Source organism: Callionymus lyra, chromosome 15 (genome assembly GCF_982586985.1).
Source record: "Callionymus lyra chromosome 15, fCalLyr1.hap1.1, whole genome shotgun sequence".
NCBI lineage: Eukaryota > Metazoa > Chordata > Actinopteri > Syngnathiformes > Callionymidae > Callionymus > Callionymus lyra.
In genome coordinates, this window is record NC_141832.1 from 4,065,588 (window position 1) to 4,077,626 (window position 12,039).

Below are 12,039 nucleotides of genomic sequence, written 5' to 3' on the forward strand. Positions count from 1 at the left end.
TACCCGTCTGACCTCACATCTACCTGTGTGACCTCACATCTACCCGTCTGACCTCACATCTACCTGTCTGACCTCACATCTACCCGTCTGACCTCACATGTACCCGTCTGACCTGACATCTACCCGTCTGACCTCACATCTACCCGTCTGACCTCACATCTACCCGTCTGACCTCACATGTACCCGTCTGACCTCACATGTACCTGTCTGACCTCACATCTACCCGTCTGACCTCACATCTACCCGTCTGACCTTCTTTCTAACCTTTTATTGTGAAGTGACCTTGAGTGTCTTGAAAGTTTTAAACCAAATGTTTTATTATATCATGATGAACATCATAAGTGACTCGTGCTCCACTGAACTTCAAGTCTTCAGTCGACTCAACAAGTGATGAAAGAGTTTCTTCAACAACATTCAGATCAACACGTTTGTTTCAGGAGCAGATTTCTTCCATCATCACTGTCAGCACTTTAATGATGATTGACAGCAGCAACACAAGTGTGTTGGAGGAACACACTCACACACTCAGGTCACACACACACACTGAGGAACCAGAACCAGGAACCTCTGTGAGTCCAAATCCCAGGTACAAAGGTTCAGTGGAGATGAAGAAGGTGTCGAGGTGTTTCCGTTCATCAGAGGAGACACTGAAGAAGTTTAAATATCCAGGTTCACTAAAGTTCATCATCATTCCTACTCTGTGAGAAACTTCTTGACTCTTGATGACAGTTTCTTTCTTATCGTGACAGAATTTATATCCATCATCATCAGAGCAGCTCAGACTCCAGGAATAACGGTTCTGTCCAAACTCAGACTCGTCTTCTTTCCCTCCGTCTCTTCTGAGAGTCAGTGCGATAGAAGCTCCTCCTCTCCACTCCAGCTCCCAGTAACATGGTCCAGTCACAGCTTCTCTGCTCATCACCTGAAGACACCGGTGGAATCTGTCGGGATGGTCCAGATAATCCTGATCCTGCGTCACAAGTTCCACCGTCCTGTTGTCGTTGGACAGTAGGAGGCGCCGGTGTGCTGTGTCCGGGTCCAGTGAGAGTGGACGGAAGTCTGAGAGAAGAAGACACGAGAGGTGATGATGGTGGAAGAACTTTCTCTTCAAGACAATCATGGACTCAGTGTCCCAGCAAGCCAGGGAGGGCTGCTCTGTTTGTTGACATCTAGTGGAGATCATCTTCAAAGTGAAGTCAACAGTCTTCTGAGACTGGGACCACCTCCAGAGAAGAACCAGGAGGAACATCCCAGAATCATCTTGTCACATTTGATTGACACCAGTGTGTTCATATCAAGTCAGCAGCTAAACTAGCATGTAGCTAACATGATGTTTCTTCATGTTCTTGAAACATCTCTGTGTTCATCTCCACCATCATCCTGGACTTGATGAAGCTCCATCAGCAGATTCAAGTGTAACAACATCTCAACATCACAACTGCTCCACTAGAAGCTGACAGAGTCAAGGAGTTCTCATCCATCAATCAAATCAAACTTACACATCTCCAATCCAGATGTTAACCTCTGTGGTCCACAGTGATCCAGCCTGGAGGAAGAAACATTGAGAAGATCAGATTCATTTGACTTCAGATGCTAAGTGGACGTTCTTTCATGACTGTGTTGACCACAACAAAGATGGATCTAGAAACACTCGCTCAGTCTCCACTGTCTCCTTGTTCTTCCACTGGTGTCCAGCAGGAGAACATGGAGAAGCTCTGAGAGTTGGATTCATGTGCTCAGTTCAGATGAAGAGTCTGAGCAGCGTCACACACTCACATCTCTCTGCTTCTGATCACATGTTCAGTCTGAAGATCTTTGGAGCTCAGTCAGTGAGTTCTGCTGCTCCGTCCATACCTGAGAGTCTCCAGCCTCCAGTCTGGACTCTCCAGTCCAGCAGACAGCAGCTCCAGTCCTGGTCCTCCTGGATGATTGAAGCTCAGGTCCAGCTCTCTCAGATGGGACGGGTTAGATGTCAGAGCTGAGGCCAGAGAAGAACAACCTCCTGCTGAGATCTGACACCCTGACAGACTGTTATGAAGGAGAAACAGTTTCATTAAATCAGAAGAACTGAAGACATGATGTTCTGACCTGAGAGTCTGCAGGTGACAGTGTGGACTCTTCAGTCCAGCAGACAGCAGCTCCACTCCTGGATCCTTCAGGTTCCAGTTGTGACTCAGGTCCAGTTGAGTCAGACTAGAGGACGGAGAGCTGAGGACTGAGGACAGAAGTGAACAACTTCTCTCTGACAGTCGACAGTTGATCAGCCTGTGAAAGAGACGGAAACGTCAACAAGAGACTTTTTCTCTATTTTGACTTGAAAGCCTTGATTGGAGGAAACACTGAACTCTTGACGTTCATAAGATCATCACATGATTGTGTGAACATTTGAAGACTTTGATTTCAATCAGGATCAACTTGATCAACACATGAAATAATGAAGTTTTCATCAGTTCAACACTTGATGTATAAATGATCACATGACTCACTGTTGTGAGAGGATTGATGTGTGTTTGTGTTTAATGTCAGTGTTAGTGTTAGTGTTGTGTAACTCCACTCACACTGTTGTGTAACTCCACTCACACTGGTGTTGTGTAACTCCACTCACACTGGTGTTGTGTAACTCCACTCACACTGGTGTTGTGTAACTCCACTCACACTGGTGTTGTGTAACTCCACTCACACTGGTGTTGTGTAACTCCACTCACACTGGTGTTGTGTAACTCCACTCACACTGGTGTTGTGTAACTCCACTCACACTGGTGTTGTGTAACTCCACTCACACTTGTGTTGTGTAACTCCACTCACACTGGTGTTGTGTAACTCCACTCACACTGGTGTTGTGTAACTCCACTCACACTGGTGTTGTGTAACTCGACTCACACTGGTGTTGTGTAACTCCACTCACACTGGTGTTGTGTAACTCCACTCACACTTGTGTTGTGTAACTCCACTCACACTTGTGTTGTGTAACTCCACTCACACTGGTGTTGTGTAACTCCACTCACACTGGTGTTGTGTAACTCCACTCACACTGGTGTTGTGTAACTCGACTCACACTGGTGTTGTGTAACTCGACTCACACTGGTGTTGTGTAACTCCACTCACACTGGTGTTGTGTAACTCCACTCACACTGGTGTTGTGTAACTCACTCACACTGGTGTTGTGTAACTCCACTGACACTGGTGTTGTGTAACGCACTCACACTGGTGTTGTGTAACTCGACTCACACTGGTGTTGTGTAACTCCACTCACACTGGTGTTGTGTAACTCCACTCACACTGGTGTTGTGTAGCTCCACTCACACTGGTGTTGTGTAACTTGACTCACACTGGTGTTGTGTAACTCCACTCACACTGGTGTTGTGTAACTTGACTCGCACTGGTGTTGTGTAACTCCACTCACACTGGTGTTGTGTAACTCCACTCACACTGGTGTTGTGTAACTCCACTCACACTGGTGTTGTGTAACTCGACTTTGACTCGTTGTGTGACTCATGTAATTTGACTTATGTTGTGTGAGTCGCGTTGTGTGACTTTTGTTGTGTGACTCTTGTTGTTAAAACGGATAAAACCGGAGTCCGTTTCCGTCGCTCCAACACGACGTCACCTACGGGTCTTAATACTTTGCTTTATGGAGAAAAAAGGATCAATTCAGAGTGTACGGTCGTTTATTGACCGCTTCAAAACAAACAAACATACAAACTTTTACGATCGATCGGACTCGCTCTTTGCCGGCAGCTCTACAGGTCAATAGCTCCGGGAAAGACGGTCTTGGGTTATGGGTCGTCTCTACATTTAAGGGAAAGTTTCCTGTCCAGGGGGTCGCCTATTCCGGGGCAGTGGTTCTTTTATGTTAACTTCTGTTTCGAGTCACCTGGAGAGTAACTTCCTTCCTTGCCTGTTGTGTGTTCAAGTTCCTTTGTCTTCCAGCCCCCCTCTTTTGGGTGTGTTCCGTGTTGCCCTTTTGTTTCACGTCCACAGGTGTGAACTGAGCAGACAGACAGTCCTTCATTAAATCGCTGAATAATCTCTAGTCTGTTTCAAGCTACCCTTGACACAGTGTATATCAGTATGAAAGTGAAATGTTGGTTGTGAATGTGTATTTAAACGTTTAAGCTCTTAGATGAGGCTCGTATTTTATACTCTATATTTTGATCATCTTTTTAGCATTAATTTAACTTATGGCGTATACGTATAGTGTAGAATAATTTCCAATCTAACATTGTGTTGTGTGACTTTTGTTGTGTGACTTGTGTTGTGTGACCCGTGTTGTGGGACTTATGTTGTGTGACTTGTGTTGTGTGATTAGTGTTGTGTGACTTGTGTTGTGTGACTTGTTTAGTCTGACTTGGGTTGTGTGACTTGTGTTGTGTACTTGTGTGACTTGTGTTAGTTGTGTTGTGTCACTTTTGAGTTCTTTTATGTGACTCATGCTGTGTGATTGTGTTGTGTGAGTTGTGTGAGTTGTGTGAGTTGTGTTGTTTGAGTTGTGTTGTTCGAGTCGTGTTTTGTGAGTTGTGTTGTGTGAGTTGTGTTGTGTGAGTCGTGTTGTGTGACTTGTGTGAGTCGTGTTGTGTGACTTGTGTTGTGTGACTCGTGTCGTGTGACTTGTGTCGTGTGACTTAAGTTGTGCGACTTGTGTTGTGTGACTTGTGTTGTGTGACTTGTGTTGTGCGACTTGTGTTGTGTGACTTGAAATATTATACATGACCTGAAATATTCTTCACCTTCCTGTTGTGTTCATGAAATATCAACTTCTAGAACCAAGTTCATGAGTCGAGGAAAAGTCATTCAAATCCTTCTCAGAGTGAAAAAGGTTTCATGAAGAAACATGAATCCATTCACTGTTTACATCCATGTGTGTGTTTGTGTTTGTTTGAAATGATGTTCTGACCTGAGAGTCTCCAGGTGACAGTGTGGACTCTTCAGTCCAGCAGACAGCAGCTCCACTCCTGGATCCTTCAGGTCGTTTCTACTCAGGTCCAGTTGAGTCAGACTAGAGGACGGAGAGCTGAGGACTGAGGACAGAAGTGAACAACTTCTCTCTGACAGTCGACAGTTGATCAGCCTGTGAAAGAGACGGAAACGTCAACAAGAGACTTTTTCTCTATTTTGACTTGAAAGCCTTGATTGGAGGAAACACTGAACTCTTGACGTTCATAAGATCATCACATGATTGTGTGAACATTTGAAGACTTTGATTTCAATCAGGATCAACTTGATCAACACATGAAATAATGAAGTTTTCATCAGTTCAACACTTGATGTATAAATGATCACATGACTCACTGTTGTGAGAGGATTGATGTGTGTTTGTGTTTAATGTCAGTGTTAGTGTTAGTGTTGTGTAACTCCACTCACACTGTTGTGTAACTCCACTCACACTGGTGTTGTGTAACTCCACTCACACTGGTGTTGTGTAACTCCACTCACACTGGTGTTGTGTAACTCCACTCACACTGGTGTTGTGTAACTCCACTCACACTAGTTTTGTGTAACTCCACTCACACTGGTGTTGTGTAACTCCACTCACACTGGTGTTGTGTAACTCGACTCACACTGGTGTTGTGTAACTCCACTCACACTGGTGTTGTGTAACTCCACTCACACTGGTGTTGTGTAACCCGACTCACACTTGTGTTGTGTAACTCCACTCACACTTGTGTTGTGTAACCCGACTCACACTGGTGTTGTGTAACTACACTCACACTGGTGTTGTGTAACTCCACTCACACTTGTGTTGTGTAACTCCACTCACACTAGTGTTGTGTAACTCCACTCACACTGGTGTTGTGTAACTCCACTCACACTGGTGTTGTGTAACTCCACTCACACTGGTGTTGTGTAACTCCACTCACACTGGTGTTGTGTAACTCCACTCACACTGGTGTTGTGTAACTCCACTCACACTGGTGTTGTGTAACTCCACTCACACTAGTGTTGTGTAACTCCACTCACACTGGTGTTGTGTAACTCCACTCACACTGGTGTTGTGTAACTCCACTCACACTGGTGTTGTGTAACTCCACTCACACTGGTGTTGTGTAACTCCACTCACACTAGTTTTGTGTAACTCCACTCACACTGGTGTTGTGTAACTCCACTCACACTGGTGTTGTGTAACTCAACTCACACTGGTGTTGTGTAACTCGACTCACACTGGTGTTGTGTAACTCCACTCACACTGGTGTTGTGTAACCCGACTCACACTTGTGTTGTGTAACTCCACTCACACTTGTGTTGTGTAACCCGACTCACACTGGTGTTGTGTAACTCCACTCACACTGGTGTTGTGTAACTCCACTCACACTAGTGTTGTGTAACTCCACTCACACTGGTGTTGTGTAACTCCACTCACACTGGTGTTGTGTAACTCCACTCACACTGGTGTTGTGTAACTCCACTCACACTGGTGTTGTGTAACCCGACTCACACTTGTGTTGTGTAACTCCACTCACACTTGTGTTGTGTAACCCGACTCACACTGGTGTTGTGTAACTACACTCACACTGGTGTTGTGTAACTCCACTCACACTTGTGTTGTGTAACTCCACTCACACTAGTGTTGTGTAACTCCACTCACACTGGTGTTGTGTAACTCCACTCACACTGGTGTTGTGTAACTCCCCTCACACTGGTGTTGTGTAACTCCACTCACACTGGTGTTGTGTAACTCCACTCACACTGGTGTTGTGTAACTCCACTCACACTGGTGTTGTGTAACTCCACTCACACTCGTTTTGTGTAACTCCACTCACACTGGTGTTGTGTAACTCCACTCACACTGGTGTTGTGTAACTCCACTCACACTGGTGTTGTGTAACTCCACTCACACTGGTGTTGTGTAACTCCACTCACACTGGTGTTGTGTAACCCGACTCACACTTGTGTTGTGTAACTCCACTCACAATTGTGTTGTGTAACCCGACTCACACTGGTGTTGTGTAACTACACTCACACTGGTGTTGTGTAACTCCACTCACACTTGTGTTGTGTAACTCCACTCACACTAGTGTTGTGTAACTCCACTCACAATTGTGTTGTGTAACCCGACTCACACTGGTGTTGTGTAACTACACTCACACTGGTGTTGTGTAACTCCACTCACACTTGTGTTGTGTAACTCCACTCACACTAGTGTTGTGTAACTCCACTCACACTGGTGTTGTGTAACTCCACTCACACTGGTGTTGTGTAACTCCACTCACACTGGTGTTGTGTAACTCCACTCACACTGGTGTTGTGTAACTACACTCACACTGGTGTTGTGTAACTCCACTCACACTGTTGTTGTGTAACTACACTCACACTGGTGTTGTGTAACTCCACTCACACTGGTGTTGTGTAACTACACTCACACTGGTGTTGTGTAACTACACTCACACTGGTGTTGTACTGCCCTCCTTGCAAGGGTATGCAAATCGACAGTTCGCCCACTCCTCCCTGACAACACGACTCTGGAGACCTTCTCTTGTTCCACAGGTTTAATACTGTCAAAGAAGTGTGAAACTAAAACATACAAAAAAGGACAAATCAATTGATGTGTTCTCAACACGTAAATAAACAAATCATTAATCATGAACTGACTGATTTAACACAAGTGTTTAGGCTAAATGGCGAATTTGCATTCCTATGTAGAACCTATGGCTGTTTGCAATAAACACATAAACTTAACAATCAAGTTCCTAAACTTCTAAATTATGACAAAATGATGTTACACAATAACATAAAAAACATTACATACCAACGATGCTTCAACAAACCAAGGATGCTTGCAGATCGCAGCAAATTATTACTCATTTCACACCATGAGAATTTGTGGTACAAACGGTTTTACTTCCTGGTTGAGGTCACATGGCTCACTGGAGAGCTCGGTTCTCTTAAAGAGACACTCACACTATTATCACTATGCTAAACAGAACACTCCCCGTCTGGCGTAATTACACGCCACACAATGCACTTAGAACAGTCCTTAACTGTGTGGAGGGAGAAGAAGCACTATTTCTGAGATAGGCCTAAGGAAAAGTGAAGAACCTCCTTCTTTGTACACCTTAACCTCGACCTTTCGGACCTTTCCGTCCTTGCTTGGGAAAGCCTGTGTTATTAGTCCAAGAGGCCATTCGTTCCTTGGAGTTTGAACGTTCTTCAGGAGTACGACACTGCCGGCTTCAATGTTGGGTTGAGTTGACAGCCACTTCCTGCGTGGTTGCAGTGTTGGAAGGAACTGTTTCCGCCATCTGTCCCAGAAGGTGTTCGACAGGTGTTGCACCTGGCGCCACTGGCGCTTGAAGAGGTCTGCAGCTCCGAACTCTCCAGCAGGTGCTGGAACAATGTTCACCTTGTGAGTGAGCAGCGCAGCAGGTGTCAAGATGAAAGTGTCGTCAGGGTCAGTCGTCACAGGAACCAGCGGCCTGGCATTGATGATCGCTGCAACTTCGGCCATGAATGTTGTCAGGACTTCATGTGTGAGCTTGTCTTTCATTTGAGCAAACATTGAGTCAAGGATTCTTCTCGCCAGCCCAATCATCCTCTCCCATGTTCCACCGAAATGGGAGGCGTGAGGAGGATTGAAGGTCCACGAGCAACCTCGATCTGACAGGTGAGTTGTGACTGTGGCGCTGTCAATGTTGGAAGGTATTGCAAGTTCTTTGCAAGCCCCGATGAAGTTGGTCCCTCTGTCCGAGTAGAGGTGTTTGACTGGCCCACGAACAGAGATGAAACGCCTAAGGGCATTGATGAAGGTGGATGATTCGAGAGACTCGATGACTTCGATGTGTACTGCTCTCACACTCATACACGTGAAAATCACAGCCCAGCGTTTACTATGTGAAAGCCCACCTCTGGTTCGTCGTGAGCAGATGGTCCAAGGGCCGAACACGTCTAGTCCAACATGTGTGAAAGGAGGGTCTGTAGAAAGACGAGCCGCTGGGAGGTTAGCCATTTTCTGGACACCAAGGGGAGCTCTAAGTCGTCGACAGGTAACACACTGGTGGATAATACTGCTCACTCTTCTCTTCCCACCAACTATCCAAAAGCCAGCGGTCCGAACTGCACCTTCTGTAAATAGCCGGCCCTGATGGTGTACCTGTTGGTGGCAGTGTCGGATGATCAATGTGGTGATGTGATGAGTTCCCGGCATGACCACAGGAGTTTTCTCACACTGACTTAGGTTGGAGCTGTGAAGGCGACCGCCAACCTTTAGCAGACCATCGTCGTCTATGAAGGGATCAAGGTTACTCAAGGGACTGTTCCGTGGGATCTTCCTTTGTTCCTGAATGCACTTGGTGTTTCGAGGACTGTACTGTGCAGTGTAGGGGTCCCCCAGGGAACAGTGTTAGCACCGTTCCTCTTTTCACTGTACACTGCAGACTTCCAACACCTGTCTCCCACCAGTCACCTGCAGAAGTTCTCGGACGACTCCGCCATCGTCGGCCTCATTAGGGACGGGGATGACGGGCCGTACCGGGGACTTGTCCAGGACTTTGTTGACTGGTGCCTGGAAAACCACCTTCAGATCAACTCCAGCAAAACTAAGGAGTTGATCGTGGATTTCCGGCGGTGTCCCTCCATCTCCCCCTCACCACTGAACATCCAGGGACAGGACATTGAGATTGTCACGACTTACAAGTTCCTGGGTGTTCACCTCAACAACCGCTTGGACTGGGTGGATAACACTGCTGCTCTTTATAAAAAAGGGCGGAGTAGACTCTACCTGCTCCGGAGGTTGAGGTCGTTTGGTGTCCGGGGGCCGCTCCTGAAGTCATTCTATGACTCAGTAGTGGCCTCTGCCATCTTCAACGGTGTGGTCTGCTGGGGGAGCAGCATGACAGCAAAGGATAGGGCTAAACTGGACAGCCTTATTAAGAAGGCCAGTTACGTCCTAGGGCGCCCCCTGGATCCTGTGGAGGAAGTGACTGGAGGGAGGATGCGGAGCAAGCTGGGCTCCATGAGGAGGAACTTGTCTCACCCTCTCCAGCACACACTGAGGGCATTGAGGAGCTCCATCAGTGATAGGATGCTCCATCCCCGGTGTGTGAGGGAGAGGTACCGCAGGTCTTTCCTCCCTGCTGCCATCAGACTCCACAACAAAAACACACCTAGATAACTATTTAACTGCACCTCTTGTTATTTATGTAAATATGATTGTGTAAATATTATATAGCGCAGATTTATCTTTTATTCCATTTAGATTTTATTTCTCGTTTTTATTTCTGGGTGTTTTTATCGTGCTGCTGTTAAACCGAATTTCCCCTCGCGGGACTAATAAAGGTTTTCTGATTCTGATTCTGATTCTGATTGATCTCTTGTCCATATGACTCCTCTTGTACTGTTTGAAGGATGATGGTTGAGGCCCGATTTCTTTCCTCAATGCTGATGTCCGACTTACAGTGATGCCAGCCTTTGCAGGGGGTGTTTCTCACTGAACTGGAGTGAAAAAGGCGAGCGATGTGCACAAGACGAGCCACTGCCCTGGTGAGTGACTTCCAACAGGAAAACTTGGCAAACCGTTGGGAATCCAGACGGTCGGAAGATGTCGTAGTACTCAGGGTGGAGGCTAGAGGCCGTATGTCTGGGTCTGAACTTGGCTCGATCAGCTCGTAACTGCTCTCGGAGGCTGCAGGGTCGGGTATGTAGAGAAACTTGGGTCCGACGAGCCAGTTGGTGTGAGCAAGTTGACCTGCAACAACGGAGCGGGTTGCGTGATCTGCCGGGTTCTGGTCTGTCGGCACAAAGTTCCACTGATTAGGGTTGGACGACCTTCTGATCCGCAGCACTCTGTTACTGACATAGACGTAGAAGCGCCTGGTTTCGTTATGGATGTAGCCCAGGACAACTTTACTGTCTGTATAGTAAGACATGTCATTGAGTTGAAGGTCAAGTTCTGTAGACACCAGGTCGGCTAGCTCTACAGCGAGCACTGCTGCACAGAGTTCCAATCTGGGGATTGTATGCTCAGGACGTGGTGCTAGCTTGGCTTTCCCCATGACAAATCCGACTTGCTTGTTGCCCACAGCATCCGTTACCTTCAGATATGCCACTGCAGCGATAGCTTTAGTTGATGCGTCACAGAACACACAGATCTCTCTTCTGTCAGCGGCTGCAGGTGACATTTTGGTGTAGGATCTGGGAATTGGCAGATGGCAGAGTTCGTTCAATGAAGCTCTCCATGTCGTCCAAGCTTCCTCCTTTTCGCGTGGCAAGTGTGCATCCCAGTCTCCACTCTCCGCTGTGAGCTCTCGTAGGATCGCCTTGCCTTGAATAGTGACTGGAGCTGCGAAGCCAAGAGGATCATAGAGGCTATTGATAGTAGATAAGACACCTCGGCGGGTGTAGGGCTTTATCTCTTCGGAGACGCTAAAGTGGAAACAGTCTGTGTGAAGGTTCCAGCCGAGCCCTAGACTGCGTTGCATTGGAAGCTGTTCGTCGTCAAGGTCAAGATCTTTCAAATCGCTTGCTCGATCAGAAGATGGAAAGGCTTCCATAACCGCCTTGTCGTTTGCTGCGATCTTGTGCAGTCTTAGGTTGGACTTGGAGAGTGCATCCTGAGTTCTTTTCAGCAGACTGATGGCAGCCTCGGCTGTAGGTAGGGACTTCAGCCCGTCGTCTACATAAAAGTCACGCATCACAAAGCGTTGAACATCAGGGTCGACATGGAGCTTGCTTCCTTGAACAGACTGTTGGAGGCCGTGTATTGCCACTGCAGGGGATGGGCTATTGCCAAAGACGTGGACCCTCATGCGATAATCGACGATGCTTTTGGAGAGGTCGTTGTCTTGAAACCAAAGGAAGCGTAAGAAGTTTCTGTCTTCTTCTCTCACAAGGAAACAGTAAAACATCTGTTCAATGTCCGCTGTAAAGGCAACTGCTTCCTTTCTGAAGCGGATGAGTACACCAAGGAGAGTGTTATTCAAGTCGGGTCCCGTTAAAAGCACATCATTGAGGGATATGCCGTTGAATTGGGCGCTTGAATCAAACACAACTCGGATTTGCTTAGGCTTCCTCGGATGGTAGACACCAAATGTGGGTAGATACCACCGT

At 46.9% G+C, this 12,039-nt stretch overlaps 1 protein-coding gene across 1 annotated transcript; it reads right to left on the minus strand.

The window, feature by feature from the left end:
* Window positions 1-292: 292 nt before the first annotated feature.
* On the minus strand, window positions 293-7,800 carry LOC148064530 (stonustoxin subunit alpha-like). Its single transcript, XM_087809660.1, has 5 exons — window positions 7,745-7,800; window positions 2,089-2,265; window positions 1,855-2,028; window positions 1,500-1,546; window positions 293-1,059 (listed from the first exon to the last, which is right to left on the minus strand). Exons 1-5 carry the CDS (start codon window positions 7,798-7,800, stop codon window positions 518-520), a joined length of 996 nt encoding a protein of 331 aa, XP_087665786.1. The 3' UTR covers window positions 293-517.
* Window positions 7,801-12,039: the final 4,239 nt, after the last annotated feature.

Bases quoted from the DNA above. Each gene is read 5' to 3' on its own strand.
- LOC148064530 (XM_087809660.1), bottom strand. From the start codon at position 7,800: ATGAGTAATAATTTGCTGCGATCTGCAAGCATCCTTGGTTTGTTGAAG. The intron at 1,547-1,854 runs GTATGGACGGAG...TTCTTCCTCCAG, and splicing joins TGGAGGCTGGAGACTCTCAG to GCTGGATCACTGTGGACCAC. The intron at 1,060-1,499 runs GTAAGTTTGATT...TTCTTCTCTCAG, and splicing joins AACATCTGGATTGGAGATGT to ACTTCCGTCCACTCTCACTG.